Genomic DNA, 20275 nt, shown 5'->3' with positions numbered 1-20275 from the left:
CCCATGCCCCCAGTTAACAAGCCAGCCAGCACGTTCCTTGTTGTCACTTGTTACCCGCTGTCCTCCCGATACAGCTTGCGGGTGGGGCCAATTAAACTCGCACTGTTCCCCACAATGGGTCAGGAGTTTAGTGGGTCATCATCAGAGCTTTTTTCACCCAGAGTTATCTAATCCTGAAGCTCTGGACCAAACCAGACCAGTCTATATGCAGAAGAGGGCTTTCAATTAATCAACTGCATTTATTAGTGGGGTTGCATGTGGTGATCAAATCCATCAGACTCACAGAGAGAAATACTAATCTTTTTCAACTTCGACTATTTGTACTAGATCTGTGAGAACAATAGTTGTGTTACTACTGATGCCAGTTGTAGTACAGTAAGAAATAATGTTAATGTTATATCATCAGTATTAGTATAAAAATGACTTTCATAGGAAGTGAAAGTAGTAGTACAAAAGGTACAAGCAATAGCAAAATGTAACTGTAGTGGTAGTGTCAAGCAGGGGGGGTTACCTGATGCATTAGTATCCTATTCAACTAAAAGCCTAAAAGAGTTCAGGCTGTGTTGAAGGCCGTGTGTTGACTTTCAAGCTCATTAGTTTGGCACAAATTCTGCTTTTGCCTTAAATGCAGTATTTTCAGCATTTTTGCACATGTTTCAATTAATCTTTGCACCCATTTCTCATTGTCCTAGAAAAACAAGAAGGCAATGAGGGGTGGCTCGAGAGCTGTATTTGTAAGAATTCCCCAACTCATTAATGTGAGTGCGAATGGGTGAATGTAAGTGAATGTGTATAAGTATCAGTCCTTTTACTTATGTAACAGAGTGTTAAAAGTCTATTTCTAAATGCTTAATTTAGGCCTGAATTAACTACATGTTGGGAATATTCTCAAAAAATGTTGTAAAACTTTTACTACACCTTATCACTGATATCATGGACACTTTAAGGTGTAAAATAGAAAAATGATTACATACATTTCAAGTACAGTAATGTTTATCCAACTGACATTAATGTCTGAGAGTAAACCTTTTCACATCAGACATGATGGCTTCTCTGATCAGAACATCAGTGATGGTTCTAAATAATTATCCTATGACACTGTGACACTGAACCAATTCAATCATACCTCTAGCTGGCACATTAGTTTCATGAGTCAGGTTTTATTTTCAGTTGTGCTTTTCCTATATGTCTTCTGTAAAAAGAAAAACAAAACATTCAGGCCTAAATTAACTGTGATCATGCTGTAAACTAGGGTGACTGTAATTTGATCCAGTGTGTCAGTTTTCAAGTGTAAATGGCCTAATGGGGTGTTTATTCTATCATACTAAAATAAAATCCTCGATAACTCAGTATTACGACTGCTTGAGGTCAGATGACCTCCCTGAGACACCCTTAGCATAGATCTGCAGTGCTCTTTCGCCCTCTGGTGTCAATTTCGAGTAATTACATGCATTTTGATTTCACGCCCAGGAGTGGTGGCAGATGTCAGCTTTAAGAGAAAGTGCTGTGACTGGTGATGAGCCAGCCACAGATTAACAAAGACCAATTTTAAAATTCCACGCCTTTTTTATTCCATCAGTATTTTGGAAACATCTCCTACAAAATCACTTCTGGAAATGGAAAATAGACACGTTTTGGAAACTGGCTAATATTCATCTTCAATGGATAAACTGCGTGCGTGGTACAAAAGCAGGCCTGCAGGAGGATCTTTGCTCGGGGGTAACATTCAGCACCATTACGCCAGTTTAAGAGCTTGTAAGTGGAGTGGACAGGCGCTCGGATAATTGCAGAGCGCACTCAGTATTTTTAGCATATTTGCCACAAGCGGGCGGAGCCAAGGAGGGTGAGATGGAGGGATGCTGAAAAGCAGGTGGCGACCGCTGATGTTTACAGGATGAACTTTAGGGAGGGAGGATGAGGAAGGGAGGAAGCTGGATAGGAGAGTCGTCGTAGTGAGCAGATTTCACCGCGAGGACGGTTTTTATCGGTGTTTGTGATCGCGGAGAGTGCACATTTTCCGCTCAGAGGCTGACCGGCTGGGAAAGGCTCCGTCTGTGTCTGTCGTGTCGCCGGAGATTGCAACGATGTGATGCACCCATCTTCGGGGCGACGGCCGAAGCCTTTTGCCTGAAACCTGATATTATGCAGGAGACGAGGCTTTCTGGACGGATTAAAGGGGAACAAAGCACCGGTTTAGAAAACGTTTTGCGACCTGGCAGGTCAGTGCATGCTTGCGCGACGCAATACCGCATTAAATTACAGCCAAATCCACCGGATTTAAGCAGCTGTAATGACTGTTGTTGTGCACCAAAGCAATCAGCAATATCTCTTTTGTCATTTTTGGAGTTTTAACCTTGAACCTGAGCTGTTGGTGTTGACAGTGCGGAGAGGGTTTTATGCCAGCATCCTGCTGATATGCAGGAGAAAGGTCTAGGCCTTCACTGTTTGTTACCAGGTGTGATGAGTCCATGTTAGTGAGCATAATAGTGTCCAGTGGTTGTTTACTACTTTCACACTCCATGATATCACATTCTTTTTCCAAGTAAGCTTTTAGGATCAGGTGCTTAATAATTCATACCCCAGACGTCTGTGCGTTAAGCATTTGTAGGTTGATTGTGTGATGTAGAGTGAAAAAATATTGCTATGAGTAATCAGATTCTCTCAGCCCAGTAACTCTGCCGAAAATAGATCCCCCCCCCCCTTAAAGGACTGTGGTGTTTTTCTGTGTTGTGTCTCTTCCCTGAAGGGGGAAAATGTCTCATCTGGTGTAAAATCAGTGAGTGCACGAATATGTGTTCATGCGTGCATGCATGCATCTCTGGACCTGTGTAATGACCCTCCCCCCACAGACTGCATCTCTTAAGCTCTTGTCTCAGTGCTATGATCCTCTAATTGAAACCTCTCCCCACTTTTTCATCTATTTTCTCTCCTGTTTTATTCTCCCCTGCTCACCCTGCCCTCTCTTTACCCGCAGCCAACTATGGTTGACCCCTCGGAGGCTGAGGAGCAGAATAAGTGTAAAGGCCCGCAATTCGACACACCAGCTGTGGCCACCGAAGACTCTCGACTGCCAGAAAACACAGATAGCACGACAACAGAGGAAGATGGGGATGCTGGTTTTGAGACGCCACCAACCGGCAGTTCAGAGCCAAGCCCCTGCCACACTGCATCTCCAGCGGCTCCAGAGGTCACCTCTCAGGACTCAGCACCTCAGCAACCACAGACTCAGACTGACAGCAATGTGTCTCCAAAGCTGCACCTGGATCTGTACAACTTTGACTCGCCGGCCGCAGAGGGCAGCCGATACGTTTTAACGAGTCCCCGCTCTCTGGAGGCGTGTGCTCGATGCGGGGTCAAGCCTGTGGAGCTGCTGCCTCGCCCGCTCTCTGACTTTGCCCGTGAGGCTCCTGGCCGCTCAATGCGTGTCGCCACAGGCTTGTTTGAAGTCTTTGAGAGGGACAGGCATGCCAAACTTAGGCAGTGCAGGGAAGAGAGGGAAAGGATTGTTAGGGAGGAAAAACGAAGGATTCTTCAGGCAACGGTCAATAGCAGCAATGCATCTTCTGTGGATAAAATGTCCTCTGGCCTCACCCAGTCTTCTAAGTCTGGGCCAGTGACCTCCAGCTCCACCCTCAACGCTGGAACATCTTCTAGAGCCACAGCATCAGGTCAAGCCTCCAAAACGGGTGCAGCTCTTTTATCCAAAGCACCTGCCTCCACTCTTAGTACCTCCCCTAAATCTTTTCATGCGGGACCAACCACATCCTCAAAATCTGGCTCTACACCCTCTACACCAGTTTCCAAGAGTGGATTTCTAGGATCTGGAAAACATCCTCTGTCCTCATCCCCTGAATTAGTAAAGCCCACACGACCACTTTCATCTGGCCCCCCACCAGTAGTTCGGAAGTCCTCTGGTGGTAAATCTTCAAACACTTTTCCTAGACCAACACCGAAACCCCCTTCCTTCCCCAGAGCCAACTCCACTTTGACTTCATCAGCGTCAAAACCTGCAGTTCAGAGCTCTGGGATACCTCTGAACGGTGTAACAGGAGGACCATTTACACAGCACAACGGACATCTTGGATTTCATTCCAAGGTACGAGGAAAAAGCCATTCACTGGAATCTTTACAGCGAAGGATGGATCCCGTCTGCTCTTCAACCTCCACTACTACGACTACGACTACATGCACCTCGTCAGAGTCGGGCGCTTCTTCTTCTTACAGTTGGGATGGTGCACGAGAACACTGGGCTAGAGTCTCCAGTCCTCGAGCTCGCACTCTGGCCACTTTCAACTCCCTAATGGGCCGCAGCCTCAGCCTCGGCGATCTGAGCCACTCTCCTCAGACGACACAGAAGGTGGAGCGCATAGTAAAGGAGGTGAAGCGCAGAGGGCTGAAAGCTGTGTCTGAGAGAGACCGCAAGATAGCAGCTTTGATGCTTGCCCGATATCAAGAGGAAGACATCATGAGCCAAACCCGCTATGTGGCTCACCTTCAGTGGGATAGTGAGCGCAGGATGGAGGAGCTGCGTCGCGAGCAGGAGGAGCGAGAGAAACAGCGTGCCGTGCTTCAGTGTCAGAGAGTGTGGCAGACACAGGTGTCGCTGCGTCAGCGAAGACTCAGCCAGCAAGAGCGACAATCAGCAGCAGCCAAAATGCGACAGGTCGAGGAGAGCGAGGAGCGATGGAGGGAGCTTGCAGAACAGCAGGAGCGTAACCGCCTGCTAAAGTTACAGCAGGCAGCGCGAGAGGAAAAGCACAAGAAGGCTCTTCAGGAGCAAAACCTGAAGAGCCTGGAGGAAGAGAGGGCTGCCATGCTGGAGCAAGAGAGGCTGCTGCTGAATGAGAAGCTCACCATGGCTGAGCTGAAGAGGCAAGAGAAAGAGCACCAGTCCCAGGAGGAGAGGCGAGGTCTGAACAAAGCAGAGAAGAGACGTCACATCGCCCTGATACAGGAAATCGCCCGTAGAGAGAAAGAGGAGAGGGATGAGGCCAGGAGGTCAGCAGAGGACAAGCTCAGCCGTTCCCTTGAAAACTACGAACAGATAGTCGAACGTCGAGGGAAGGAGCTGAAAGAGAAGGCCAAGCGCGAGGAGAAGCAGATCCAGAAAGCACGCAAGGCAGCAGAGAAGCGCGAGAGGCAACAGCAGCAGCTGCTGGAGGCTCGCGTAAAGGAAGCAGAGAAACGAGCCCAGCAGGCAGCTTTGGTGGCTGAGGAGAGGGCCAAAGAGAAAGCGCAGCGGGCAGTCCAGAGCCGACAGGAGAAGGAGAAACTGCAGAAGCTCAACAGGCAGCGCGTGGAGGAGGAGGAGAAGCAGAGGCGTCTGGAGCTGCTGCAGTCCATCGAGAGGAAGCTGGAGAAGAGTGAGCAGATCTTCAAGGAGAAGAAGGCAGTGTTAGAGAGCGCCCGATCTGTGGCTAGAGCCTCTTTTCACGTGCGAGACAAAGTGCGGGAGGAGACCAACATGCGTACCTTTGATAAAATGGCCTTGGAAGCTCAGCTCAAAGCCAGTCTCGATGAGAAATAATCATAGCTTTGTTGTGGACTCCTTACTTCTGGTCATGTGCTTGGGTCCTGCCTTCATTATGGCCTCAGTCACTCAACAGCTTTACCTTTCTACCCATAAGCACCTGCAATGTTATTTTTTCCCTCACATATCTTTACCCATCAGCTGATTTTACTACATTTTTCATAATTTTTATTATCAACACAAACAAAATAATTTTGTATCGTGGATGTAATGAGACTACAAACTAACAGCAACGCCTGTGAAACACATGCAGTGGACTTCATGATAGACATGAGAGTTTTAGGACAGCAGAAAACCCCTTCTCTTTGCCTTCTGCTCCATCGATCTCAGCTACTGGACTGAAAGCTCTGCTGGAATGAAAAGAGTCATTGTTTACCAGGAAGCACAACTCCATGACAACTGCATAGGCTTTTAAGGGAGCACTCATGGAAGAGAAGAATAAGCATAAGAAAAAGAAAAGGCAGATCGCAGATGATCCTGGACCCTCAGAGCAAATGAGAGATCCTTTTGTACATGCACTGTGACACAGCATGAAAATAAAGCCCTGGGCTGAACACTTAACCGCTGACAATGCAGCAGTGGAGGGTCATGTGCACGATACCCGTGCTGATGAAAGCATCGGAGGACACTGACTTCCGCAGCAGGGCCCGTTTCACCGCCCTCTCAAGGTAACAAGAGGGAGGAGAAGCAGTGTGCAGTGCATCAGTGTCAGGACTCTCCTGGTCATGCCGATTACAGTAAAATAGTGATGCACTCTGAAAATGCCCTATCTGGCCACTGATCTGCTCCCACAGCCACCTGGTGACCACGTCAAGGTCAACAGGTACGAGTTTTTATTGCTTCTGCAGCTTATATAATACCTTCTGTTTTGTTGCAAAAAAAAACAACAACACTTGGTCACACTGACACTGACTCAACAGCACAGAGGGAAAGAAAGACACACCGACTCGCATGCAAGCCAAGAGCAGGTTTTAAAGGCCTCTGGCTGCACTAATCCTACAATCTCAGATTAAAAAAAAGGAGGATGTGCATAGTCTTTGCCCTCAGATGTAGCTGTTGCCATAGTGACATAAGTCAGGATGAAGCAGCAGGAGGTGAATTACTGAGAAGGGAGAGTGCGTGGGGAATTTGAGGGGGCTGTCTGTGGGAAACTGGATCTTTTGGCAGCTCATTATTTGTGGGGTGTTACAGGAAAACTACTCAGTTCACTTTGTTATGTGTAAAATCTATGTGAGGCAGTGGGAAATTGCTGCAGCGTTCCCTCTCTTTACTTATTCAGAAGTCGACCTTCACCTGGAGAGTCAGCTGCTCTCCCTGCACGCAACTGCAGCCAGGAAGTAGACTGAACTGAGCAATTCGGGCAGTCACATGTTGGATATCTAAAGCCAGAATAAATATGGCCAGCAGAGGACTAACGGGCTTATGGCTGACTGATCCGCAGTGTTCCAAGCATATAATCATAGGGAGGTGATGTAAGGTCGGAGGATGAGACAGCATATCTGTATGTGCTCATGATGCGATCCAGAAGGTAAAGTCGGCAATCTAAAGTATAGTTACTGTCAAACACAGAGGGTGCTGCAAATCTAGTAATTATTAACAACAGAAATAAATAATAACTCGCCCTGGAAATATAGGAACTTGGTTTACATATTTGCCTAACAAGCCAAAGATCCCCAGTTTGATCCCATAAATCCCTTAGGGGTCGTGCCATGTGGTGCATCTGGTATAAAATGACATCTGCCAATTCAAACATGCAGCAGGCCCTGCTGTGATGACCCCTTTTGGCTAGAAGTAGCTGTTAAAGAGGATATTCATGTTATGGAGATGGTTCATTCCTGTAACACCATTTATCTGTCTGGATGGCGTTTATGTGCTATCATATTTTAAATGGTTTGCCCTTTTCTTGAATATAATGGAACCAGACGGCATTTGCCTTGTGCTGAAAGCACCATAAAAAGCCATTTGAATCAGTGTCTCTTTCCAAAATCACAATACAGTTATTCCGACATTTCCACAACCCTTGTTGTAACCAGTTTCAAGTAGGCACTATTTTATGTTTGCCGAACTACATTCACCAACCCTGTCATTACCCAAATTGTAGTTTGCCTCTAACAGCGAAGAGACGTTCACGCTAATGAGAGGTTCAAAGAATGCAAACATAGCTGACTCCCACCTCAGCTGATCAACTATATGCACACTTTTTTTAGTTAGTGCTGCAGAGCCAGTGCAGTTTTAAGTAGCTAATTGCTTTTTGTGTTGCTTTGAAGCAACACTTGAACATATATATATCAAATATATTTAATGTAACAAGTGAAGATACCATCTTTTTCTATAGACAATTAAATAATCAGTATCTGGTGTGCAAAAGATAAAAATACATGTTTTTTTGTTAAGGTAACACAATGAACTGTCTGAAATGCACATGCATGTTACCAACCAGATTTACTTCGTGATACTGAAAACGCAAACAAAATGTCTTTTAAAAAGGTATTTATTACTTGGACTTTGTAGTACAATGCTTGCGTAGACATTCTTGTTTTAGTACAAGTAATGAGCCTTCCTAAATAAAGCAGGAAATAGTATTTCACCATCAATTATATTCAAATAAAGTGCAATAACAACAGAAAAGGACAAATAATCAACCAGTTGCTTGTTGCTGAAGATGGTTCTTTATGGCTGTGTCTTTGAACTCATGTAAGTCTGCAAAGTGAATGCAGTCTGAACTAAAATGCCCAAATCTTTCATTGTACTCTGGCTTTAGATTTCTTCCTTATACTTATTTTTAACACTAGCCTTCATTAAACTTCTGTTTTACTGAAGACCAAACTGCACTGCCGATACCCACATTCATCGCCGTCTTATTTTTTTGTGTTTCAGGTCCTGGTGATGAGCGTGAGCTGGTGATGTAACCCACAAGCCTCCCGACAAAACTGTTCCTCCCACACTGAGCTTTATCAAAGTGTAAAAAAAGCCTCTCCTGGTGGAAATACAGTCTTATCAGATCTAATTTTTTAGGTTTTTATTCAGTTTGTACCCGTTAACAGTGCCAACTATTGTTCTGCAGAGAAGAAGAATCTTCCGCCTTTTACCTGCATCAGTGAAACAACGTGTGCAAGGTTCAAAAACAGCTTTATTAGCATCAAGTCGTGTTTAGTCCCGTATGTTTCCTTCTCATCTTCCCCTTACATGTGGGCTTTGTTTCTGTATCACTTCTGGTGTTGAGTTATTTAACATTTGTACATTATCATAAAATGCTTCCTTTGATGAATTACATTGAGTTACATTATCAAGAAAGGATTTTTTCAGATGTAGCAATAATGAAATGGTCGTGGATGATATCGAACGCATCTGTCAGTTCATCGTTTCCGTCAGTCCCCTAAACTGAAGGTCTGTGCATACAATCAAAAGTGGAAAAATAAAAACAAACATTTTTCAAGTTGGATTTGCATTGTCTGTGCCATCTGCTTCATTTAGTAAAGAGCTTTTTTCAGGAATACAAAATGGTAAAAGTACTAGCAGTTACACAGATACATCTTTAACACAGATATTCATTGGTAGAAGAATCAGAAAAATGTACTTCAAATATTAACAGTAAGTGTAATTTATATTTTGCATCATTTTTCTTGTCTTTTTATTTTTAAAAAACCTTTTTAATACGGTAAGGTTTTTTAATTACAGGTGGTTCCAAAACTAGTGGTCAGGTCCCTGCAGGGGTTGGAAAAAATCAATCTGACAGGTCCTGAGAAAACTAATGGCGTGGAAAGTCTAAGAAACAAGTTCCTACGTTTTTTGTTTTTTTTTCTAATTCTGAGCTTTGAACTTTCTCGGTTTAAGACTCAGTTGAAATCAGGTTAGGTCATTGTCCTACCTTTTTTTCCCCTCACATGTGCCATACAGACGAAGAACACGTGTGGATTAACAAGGATGCTACCTTACTATAGGGTGCAAGAAGCAGGACACAGGACAACAACACACTCCATGTGGATTCCCCCGAGTATCACCCACAGCTGCTCCCAGATTGGTGCAAACTGCCATGATCAGCAATGACCCAGACTTTATACTAAGGAGCTGGCGGGGTAAAGACCTTTTAATGTATGTTGTTCATTAAATGTCTTTGTTCTCACATCCACCTCTTAGGGGAAGTGACTGAAGAAAGATTCAGAGCTATAGTGCATTTGTGAAAATTTACCTATTTGACCTACAACTAAAATTAAACAACAGGTTTTCTATAAGAGGCCACAAACCAAAGACAGGGAACCACTGATTGGCAGTAAATCGTTTTAAAAACTCTTGTGTTGTTAGTTTTCAAGCATGAAAAGTAACTAGTTAATATATTGGTTTAAATTTAGCTTAAGGATACTCATATGTGGCTTTATCAGATCTGAAAGCTTCACGTGGTCATTTTCAGTCAAACGGTTCCAGAAACTGTTGACCATAAGGAACTAAAACTCAGCAGCTATTAGGATGTTTCCACTGCAAGAATTCAGAAAATATGGATATTCACACATTCTCTACGTACTGTTTAAAGAAACTAGTGACCATGAGTGACTATGACTCTTTTCTGACAGCACTATATAGTAAATAAACTGATACAATCAGCACCTATTAAATAGAAATTTCAGACAATAATTAAATAGGGTTATTACTAATGCTTTCTTGAAGGTTATGCTAAAAATAAATAACAGTAAACCCAAAAAGGAGTAGGTAACGTGGCATTCCTAGTTTAGCTTATGTGATTAGTTCCTTCTGGTCAACAAAAGACATAATTTATGTTAATGAAAAAATTTAAAGTTCTACTCTAAAATAAATCCCCACAGCTCTAAACAGCAAAACTCAAGAGCTGCTTTGGAGTCTTGTTTTTCACCTAGGCGCTTTAGGCTCCACAGTCGCTCTTATTTGCCTAATCTTCACAGTTTTCCCTGCTGTAGGAATTTAGTTCCCAATTTAACTCCACTAACATTCCTAGATCTGTTGAGTCTAAAAGACAACAAACCCATCAGACCATGAGAGAACAGAAAAAGTGGTCTTATATTTAATCTTTTAAATTTTGACTGATCAACTAAAACTTTGTCATGGTTTCAAATAACACAGCTTTCTGTGCACATTCATTTACAGCGTCTTAATGATGGGTTTGGTAACAGCATCTCTGGGTGACTCTGAGACTGAGGTGAAGCTAAGGACCGTTTCTCTTCTTTTACCTCGCTCTATCTCCTCTCAGACGTCTGTTATGTTTGTGGCGTCCTTGCGAGCCATGATCTTGTACACGCTCTCTCTGAAGCTGCTGTCCGAGGTCAGGCGTCGGGCGGTCTCCCTCAGCTCCTCGATGCTGCCGTCAGCGTTGGCTACAGCGAACGACTTGGAGTGTTTCACTGTAGCGAGACAATGAAATGTGGAGCTCAGTCAATGGAGTGCTCCATTTGGGACAACGACATTTCAGAAATGTATTGCTTTAATCATTTGTCACGAAGACAATGTGTTGCTTTTCTTGATTTTTTTAATAAATAGTATTAGGCAGAGATCTGGGGTTTTTGGACTGGTAACTGGGGCTCTGAAAAAAGATTAACTAAACAATTTCTCAGACTCTATGGCAAAACCTAAAATAATTACTATTATTTAACAGTCTGTAACCGTAATACAAGTAGAAACTCAATAAAATGGCATTGGATTTTTGAACACTTTAGAAAGAAAACTTAAACACTCCACAGAGAGAGCCAAATGTACCTGAGAGTAGGGACTTGAGAAGCATGATTCTTTGGTGCTTTATTATGCTATGATGATTATTTCATGATATTACTTACACCAGTGACGCTTCGAAGCTCGCCTCTGGATTCGGCAGCTCTTAATTCTGCGCGCAGCAGCTTTGTGAAGGTATACTGCATTCTTCATTATGGCTGGGAGCTTTGCCTCAATTTCTGCTGCACAGATACACTCCTCAAAGAACCCTGGATACACACAATCAGATGCATTCGTTATAAAGAGGATGCTCTGCCTTCAAACATGTACCCTCAGGCAGGGTCCTGATTTCATGCCTTAGTGGTAGCTTGGAAACTTACAATGACAGGTTAAAATATGGCATTGTGGTAAAAAAATTACAGAATCAGTTCTAGTACATTTATCTAGTAAATTTTTTGTCTACTGGAATATTTAATAAGAAATGATTGAGTCATATTTTCTAGTGAACATACAAAGTCACAGAGGTGTGAGAAGTGCCAAATTAAATCAGTTTCCATGGCAATAAAACGACTATCCCTTGTTCTGCGTGTGCATGATCCACCGCCACAGTCAGATTTCTCCAGCAACAGACTTAAGCTCTTTGAATTTTTCAGTGCACTTAATGCATCATATATTGACCAGATAACTACACCCAAACGGATAACAGTGCATGCACTCACTCCTCAGCTGCGTGACGTCGCCCTTCATCTTCTCATCTCTCTCTTTGCTACGCTCCAGTGAGTTCAGGCCTTTCTCCAAGTTCTGCAGAGCCTCTTCAGCCTCTTTTAGCCTCCTCTCCAGCTCCATCCGAGACTCTATCTCTGCCTGGGCAAAAGGGGGAATAGAAAGCCAAGTTTATTTAAGACCTATACTGTAGAGGATTTTTAGTCCATAGTATCCTGATCAGTTGCTGATGTGTTTTTGATGCGAGTTTGAAAATTGAACTTAAACAGAATAAATATTGATTGATGTTAGCTTTTGTCCAAAAACATCTCTGTAAAACTCAATTATGTAGACATCTATAGTGTTAGGCTATTCCACATGTAGGTATTCTGCATCTGAAACTGCTCATCTGCACTTTACAAATAATCAACTTAAGCTGAGGCCTGAGAAACAGGGATGCAGAAGGAGCCGTCTGAGCAGGTAGACTAAGGTGATTAAGCAAAGCAGGCAGAAAACAAATGTAATTTCAAACAGAGAAATTAGACAACAAATGAGAGTGAGAAACCCCGTCAATGCAATGCATACTTTAAAGTCAGGGAGATCAGACTGAGTGTGATGGGCGAGCCAGCTGATTATAGGCAGGATGCAATAGAAACAACTGACAGGATGTCATCATCACTCTTTCTAAGTCTTTAGTGGCGTTAAGGGTGTTTTTATGAGGATTTTACATTCAGAATGTTTTAATTGGCCAACATAAATAAAGGAATGTAATTATTAGAAGACTTTGAAATATTTTGAGATGTCATGACTGTTAAAAAAAAAATTATGATTTATTCCATTTAATTCCACAACACTAATACATGCTAGCTGTACCAGTGTAATTGACTTCCTGCTGTGATTTTGCTGCTATACAGCCACTCAGTAATGTATAATTTGTGAGACAGATGCCTTATATTGTGTCATTTCTTTTAGCAACAGTTATTGAAAAAGTTAGCTTATTTTTCTTATCTTTTTTTATGTGAATATAAATTTACATTTGCACTTTTGTCTTGCATTTGGATGCAATGTAAAAAAAAAAAAAGCATTTGAGTAACTTTTACAGAGTCTGTAGCAGTTGTGATGCAGTTGTTACGAGATGCTACACTGTTGTTATAGGTGTTAAAATATGATATTATGTTTCCAGCAAGCTATGCTGTAGGGTCTGAAGTGTCACACATCAATACATACACAGACTCATCTAAATATCTAAATTCTTTGGAAGTTGTGAGAGAAAAAAAAGTTCCACTCAAACTACATTTAAAGACTAAAGTCTGCTGGCGGATTAACGCAGTGATCTTTGAAAAGGTGTTTCATTAACATGCAGGCTGAGAGCTGCTGAGTCACACCGTGTTACCTTGAGCTCAGCCTCAGTCTGCTGCTTGTCCACACTGAGCTGAGAGAGCGAATGCTGCAGCGTCCGGGCCTGAGACGAGTAGTACTCCCTCTCCTGCTGCAGGACTACAGCCAGCTCCTCATTCTCCCTGATCCTGAATAAAAGAAACCACACTCAACATTAAAAAGGAAGCACACACAAAACCCGACCAACTTAAAGGAAGGGTTTGGTCTGTGGGTTTTTAAACAACACTGCCTGTATGGTGGATGCATCTGTCAGTTTTCTTACGGTCATGCTGCTCACTGAGCTCTACAGGAGACACATGAATGTACACCTCAGGTCATTTCTGGGAAGATCTGGATTTTTTGTTTAAAGATAATTTATCCATGAGTATTTAGTATCTGCTTAAAATGTATTTACTGAACTAGTTTTTGAGGTTTTGGATCCCAAAGGTTCAAAGTATTCCTTACAGAATAATTATGTTCCATGGTTTATTTCTGTTTTCTATCTGTGGAATTAAATGAATTCCTGAATGTCAAATAAAACTGAGAAAATATATACTTTCATCGTGATACGAGTATGAAAAGGGGCAAACACTGTATAAGTAGACGAGTATAAAAAAGCAAAAATGCATCTACAGTTAGTAGACATTGTTGTGAGATCCATTCATGAGCATGCAGGGTTTAAAATCTCATCAGCAGCATCCTTTATACTACATTTAATGTGATCCAACATATCTAGCGTGATACAACAAGCGAAGCAATGTATGAGAATGTTTTCAGTCTGATTATGTTACATAGTGTTCATGTGACAAAAATACTGCTGTCAGTCCAAATGTTACGTAGGAAAAATGGCTGAGTAAAGGTCAAGCATACGGAAAATGCAATGTTATAGGTTTTAGCATTTTGTAACTGAACATTAGTGCTACACAGTCAATAACAGCTGCCTGTAAAACTTCACTTACGGCCGCCAATCAATCTGCTGGTTCTTTTAGGATCAATACACATTTCCACTAAGAGTTACATCCTGTAATACATTATTATAGAAGTTCCCTGTCAGACTGTTTTTTGTGATATCCTGGTATGATGTATGATTCATCAGTCAAAGAATATCAAAACAGAACATGGTCTTATTTGATGTACCCTCTAAAAAGAATCAGAGAAATAAAAATCCTAAAATATTCCTTGCTGACTCCAACAATGCTCTGCCAGTAATCGTTTGCTCTTGAGGTTACACCCACTTATCCTCAGCCTGATCTTTCTCCTTCAGCAGGATCTTCATTTGCTCCTCAATGTGATGCAGGTCCTGCAGCAGGTCACCGTCCTCAGACTCCATGCAGCTTTTTTCTGAGCTCTCCACCTCCGCCTCCTTCTCCTCCTGCTCCTTTACTCCCAGCAGCTGCAGCGTTCGCTGTTTCTCCTGGGACAGCTCCTGATGAAAAATGAAAAACAGGAGAGATACAGATTTTGCTTACTTAAAAAAAAAAATAGTTGATTTGTCACATATACATTTTTTAAAATCCCCTATTTAATACTTCATATAAGCCAAGTGAGAATCTTTTCATTGAAATCAACTTTGTTTATTGTGTCCAACATACTGTTTTAAACCTGCCTGAAGTTATTTTAGCACTAAGTACAACAACAACAAAAACATAACAAGCAGCTGGATAGCGTGGTAGTGAGACTACACGCCTTTGGAGCGGTAGTCGCAAGTTCGAGTCCTGGCTGAGGATAACTGTATCCAGTTAGGGTCCATTCGGGAGAAGGGTCTCATGGCCTGCTCTCCCAGTTACATGAGGTACAACACACATGCTATGGCCAGGACATCAGGGGGGTATCATCATCATCCCCGCCTGACCAACACTTGAGGAGGTTGTGGTTTTAAAGTAGTTAGTTCAGTTCAGAGTAAAGTAGCTAGTAGTAGAGGTGATGTGTAGACCTCTGGAGCTGGGGAGTGGCCCCTGTGACCTGACCCCCGGATAAGCTAGAAGGTGGATTAGGTGGTCTGAAATCATGTAGTGTGTCGTCGATTCCTGTATGATACAGGAATAGGTTTTCAATTAAATACCTCGAGGGATTTTTGCAGTGTGACCGTCAAGCTGCTCAGCTCTTCTTTTTCACGCTCGACACCTTTCAGGGACTGAGCTGTGCCATCCAGGTCGCTGCAGTTCAGCACGAACAAACGTGGAAGTAAAACAAAACAGACAAAGAGATGGGGATAAAACCGTATTTAACCTGCGTTAAATCAGCACCACTACAATGATTGAGCATGGAGAATTAAGTTGAACGTATCAAGGCTGAGTGTGTACAGTTTGATCTGCTCCTGCTCCGCCTTTAGCTCCACGACCACTTCTTCAAACTTCTGTTTCTCCTCCTCCAGGATCTGGTTCAGACGCTCCAGCTCCTGCATGAACAAACAAACTGCATAACTATTAAAACATAACACATCAATGATCTCATGATGAAGGTGACTACTACATCTGCATCTTTCATTTTATCATCTCCATATAAAACTTAAATGATTTGTTTATTTACAAATCAATACTAATCTCTTAATCCTTGAAAGTTCACCTCTCTCTGAGCTCGTTGATGACTAAGCTCCTCAGTCTCTTCCATCAGTTTATCTGGAAGAAGAAATAAATATATTGCTAATACCCTGCCTTCACTTGTAAGACCTTTGAAAGGTAAATTTATTCAGATGACCTTTCTCCTGCTTACCCAGGTATTCTTGCTTCTCTTTGGCCAGCTGCAAGCCCTGAGCCTCCAGACTTTCAATCATCGCTTCCCCCAGCTGTGCATTTTTCCATGTGCTGTTGGGAAGATGCAGTGATTTGAGAAAATCAAAGCACTATTAGCAAAATTAAAACATTCAAATGCTTTTAAAAAGCTGCAGCAGACAAAGGAAGCATGTTTTTAACAGCAGAAGAAATGTGTCTCAAAAATAATCATTCTGAATGAAGTAAATGAATTACTCACACTTTCCCTGACTCATGGAGCATCTCCATCCACTGGACCTGCTCCTCCTGAGACTCAGCAGCCAGCACTATGGTGCCCTGGGGGCCAGACACACTGTGTTTTACATGTTAGCAGCTAATAAATGATCGTTTCATGCTGTAAAATGAATTTTGGCTGGGGCGGTGCTGGTAGTGTGTCTCTCTACAGCTCCAGTCAGTTAACTATGTGCAAGTTGTTTGACATGTTTATTTTTGTAGAAATTTGTTGTTGCGTGTTGTCTGTGTGCAGCTTTTTCTCCACACGCAGCTTCACAGATGACAAGTTTTAGACTTACGTGACATTAGTTTGTTAACCACTTGGGGGCAGTAGAAAAAAAAACTGTAACCACAACATTAATAATTAACATCTACCTTATTTTAGAGTACTTCATCCTGGCATACGGATTTCTAGCTTAGTTTTTGGTGTCCACCAGCTTATTTTAAATTTGATTTAAACTTGCAATCATTTATAATGTAATGGGAAAAGATTTTTGTTCTTACAGAGAAATCTTCAAGGTTGATGATGATGGCAAAGGGCATCCCCAAGTCTTCATTTGCTGACACCACACATCCTCCCAGAGGAATGACTCCCTAAGACAGGAAAAGGTTTTGTTTTTTTGGTCATTTGAGTTCATTTGATCTTTCAAAACTAAACTAAAATATCAGAAAACAAGCACATCTCTAACTTTTGCTCAATTTTGTTATTGTTACCAGAGATACTGCAGCTGCTCACCTTGGGGTGAATGTTGAAGTACCTGTTGGTCTCAAAGTTTCTCTTCTCACTTTCTGCATAGTAGAGCAAGAAGCTGTCTTTGATGATGAAGAATCTTTGTACCAAGGAAACAATGAAAGCAAGACTGAGTGAGTCCTGTGGGGCTAAAAGGAACCAACGTCTGGCATCGCTCTAAGTTTTAGTCACTCGATTGACTGAATATAAAAATGTTTTTGCTGATAACCCATTAACACTTTTCTCTGCTCATTTCTCTTTATGCAAGTTTTTCAGTCTTATTGCACACACGTCTTTTGTAATATCTTTACTTTCTCATTACTGAATCCATGCTATGTTAACACACTCAGCCTAGGGACTCAATTTTCTTTTACTGCTGCTGCACTAAATAATTTTGTGGTTTTGAAAAAGTTTCTGTTTAAACAACTGTTGAGTTGCTTTGGGTTAAATAGCAGTGACGAGTACAGTTATTTTGTGTATGAGCTGCTGTTTTCTGTCCATTTTATTTTTTGGAGCATTAAGAAGAATATTCATATTTTTCCTAAGTCCACCGGTCCAATCATCAGTCTGTTCATCACACCAATCATAACACAGAGAAATGTGTGGCAAGAGTGGAATCATTTTTTTTATGTATTAAAATGTAAAATTAAGTTTAGAGTGTTGTGAGAGCACATGTTTTATTATTACAGACATACTATAAGTATAATCTGGATGAATATAATATATAATAAACCATTTTAAACCAGTTTTTGTTATATAACATAATCCCATTTATCGATCTGTTAATCAGAGTACTGCAAACAGGTCTACACACTGGAATGATAAAGCCTTCTTAAAATAAGGATGTTTGTTTCAAAGAGTCATTACATTAAATTAAATCTGACACATATAAAAAGAGACACAAGAAAATTAGTTCATTTACAGTTCTGTGCAAAAGTCTTGAGCCTGCCTTTATATTTTGTTAGGAAAATGGGAAATAGGTACAATTATTTATTGAAAAATGTGCAAACACACATGTAAATAGAGTCTATAGAACAAAAACAGAGTTTGTGCAATTCTAACAAGTTTGAAATTAACATGAAAAATATTTGGTATGATTTATCACTCCAAAAGACCTGTTTCGACTTATTTTCAGTCTAGTTTTTATTTAATTTGGCACGCACCAGCATTTTCTCTTTGTTTTCCTTCCTTAAAAATGGCTTCTTGACAACCGCTCTACCACTGAGACCATTTCAGTAAACAGTAGATGGATCAACTGCACGGCTAGAAGCATCTCTCAGGTACCATGTCAGGTCTTTGCTGGATTTTCTTCCCTATTAAGGATGTGACTGTCAGACAGTACAGATAAAGCTTTAGGCCTACCACGTCCTCTTTTGTCCTCAATTTGTCCAGTTTCCTCACAGGACATGCTGCACACCATCTAAACAACTTTTCAGGTAGCGGCACTTTGTTGTTGTAAAAATAGTTCTTGTAAACTGTGTAAACTCAGCATTAGTTCATCATTCAATGTTTGAATGATTCATAGGTCAGTGTGAACACACAGCATTTCATCACAATACAGAAAAACACTGAAAGACCTTCAGAAAGCCTTGTAGTCTCATTCCTTGGAAACAAAATATAAAGAAATGAATAATAACTCAAGGCTTTTGCACAATACTGCACTAGTTTAGGGAGTGACTTTGTGAGTTTGGGTGGGACTCATAACGGAAATGACTGACTAAGAGATATATTTATTTTAGAAATTAATCAAAACTAGTGAATAAATTGTTAACATTTAGTTTCTAGTATGAATACATCCTACTTTTCCAACACTAGAAGATGTTCCTGTCTTTAGAAAAATCTCCTACAACACATCCAAATGTGTAATACTCGTCCTGACTTTCATTAAACTATTTAATTTTCACCCTAAAAGCAGCTGTGGAATATGCTGGACTATTAACACTTAAGGCTGATAAGTCTTTTACATACATTTCATCCCACTGGTTGGGAGATTTATATTAAACAGCTGGTAACGACAATAAAACCTACTAAACCAAATTTAGCACAGAAATCCAAAGAAGCACTTACTGAAAATTTTAGCGACCTTTATGACACAAGCAGCTGGGATAGGTTACAAATGGTGTGCTGCAAATGGACTCTCTGGATCCACCGTATATTGTCGTTTTAACTGTTATGTAAACTAAGAGCATTACCATGACTCAAGATATCAATCCAGGCATTTTGACCAAATTTAAACTGCTCTCAGGATATACTGAAAATGCGGGTGTGGATAAATATTTCCTGTTATTATATAAAGCAATCCTCTAATACAAAACATGTCAAAGTACAGTTTACAAAATCCTATTGCTCTCTTCTGGGATTAAAAATAAAGAAGTTTAATCAATAAGCATTCATAAAAGATAACAAATAAAACAATTATTGTCAATTTATAGGGAAAAATTACTCCAGATGTTTTACCTACAATTTGTAATGCAAATTAAAAGGTTTCATTTTCTCTCAGTATGCAAGAATTTTTATTTTGCAGCTGTAACAGCCAATAAATGAGTTCTAAATACAACACAGCTAATTCAAACTTTTAGTTCAGACTTTGATACAGGAGAGAAAATTCTAACCACTTCCTAAACATGATTGTTTTGTCGCTGTCAAGGGGCAGCCTGCAAACTAAAGAAAAAGCTGAGGCATCAAGAGAATTGATCACATTTAGCTGTAGGATCAAAACAAAACAACAACTTAGTCACACCTCACCCTTACCTGCGCGACCACTTGGCTGATGGCCGACCGAACGGCCTCTTCCAGAGCACGCCATGCAGCTGCACTTTGGTGCTGATGTCCAGCAATTCAGAGTCTGACTGCTCCATTGATGACCAGGGCGAAAACCGAGAGTTCCTGGATGAAGACGAGAACATCCTCTGTGGCTTCCCTCGCCCTGGGAGGTGGGACAAAAACGATCAATAAAATAAAAATAAATAAACAAAGCACAATGCAATCACTCAATAACAATTAGTCCAGCAACACCCGATAAACACACACATACACGCACGCATACACACATAGAGGTGCTGCAGGCACAGCTTCAATACAAAGCAGGAAAAGCAGAAAACAAATCCCAATAACTCAGCAGGGCGGAACGATGCAGCTGCCAATACGCTCATCAGCTGGAGGCAGACTGACTGCACAGCGATGATGAAAACAGGATGGGGGGGGGGGGGGGGGGGATACTGGAAGGCAATGGGGGAGGGAGAGAAGCTTTAGGAATGAGTTGCTAAATCTGAAGCCAGT

At 41.5% G+C, this 20275-nt stretch overlaps 2 protein-coding genes across 3 annotated transcripts; one reads left to right on the top strand and one right to left on the bottom strand.

Moving 5' to 3' along the window:
• The first annotated feature begins 1469 nt into the window (after nucleotides 1-1469).
• Nucleotides 1470-8972, top strand: ccdc177 (coiled-coil domain containing 177). Of its 2 annotated transcripts, none has more exons than XM_085440635.1 (3): nucleotides 1470-1755; nucleotides 2975-6353; nucleotides 8408-8972. In XM_085440635.1, the coding sequence occupies exon 2, from the start codon at nucleotides 2981-2983 to the stop codon at nucleotides 5525-5527; it is 2547 nt and encodes an 848-aa protein (XP_085296761.1). In that variant the 5' UTR covers nucleotides 1470-1755; nucleotides 2975-2980; the 3' UTR covers nucleotides 5528-6353; nucleotides 8408-8972. The 2 variants fall into 2 exon arrangements, with proteins under 2 accessions (XP_085296761.1, XP_085296760.1); XM_085440634.1 differs by lacking the exon at nucleotides 1470-1755 and adding an exon at nucleotides 1771-2219.
• plekhd1 (pleckstrin homology and coiled-coil domain containing D1) lies at nucleotides 8568-20185 on the bottom strand. Its single transcript, XM_085440646.1, has 13 exons — nucleotides 19748-20185; nucleotides 17003-17096; nucleotides 16771-16860; nucleotides 16253-16329; nucleotides 15995-16086; nucleotides 15848-15900; nucleotides 15586-15680; nucleotides 15345-15438; nucleotides 14518-14708; nucleotides 13299-13431; nucleotides 11923-12067; nucleotides 11329-11472; nucleotides 8568-10899 (listed from the first exon to the last, which is right to left on the bottom strand). The coding sequence occupies exons 1-13, from the start codon at nucleotides 19900-19902 to the stop codon at nucleotides 10745-10747; spliced, it is 1518 nt and encodes a 505-aa protein (XP_085296772.1). The 5' UTR covers nucleotides 19903-20185; the 3' UTR covers nucleotides 8568-10744.
• Between the last annotated feature and the right edge of the window lie 90 nt (nucleotides 20186-20275).

Source organism: Copadichromis virginalis, linkage group LG19, assembly GCF_057382275.1.
Source record: "Copadichromis virginalis isolate Kocher_CV1m ecotype Utaka linkage group LG19, C_Virginalis_male_GT1.1, whole genome shotgun sequence".
Lineage (NCBI taxonomy): Eukaryota > Metazoa > Chordata > Actinopteri > Cichliformes > Cichlidae > Copadichromis > Copadichromis virginalis.
This window is presented reverse-complemented; position numbering and strand designations above follow the sequence as displayed.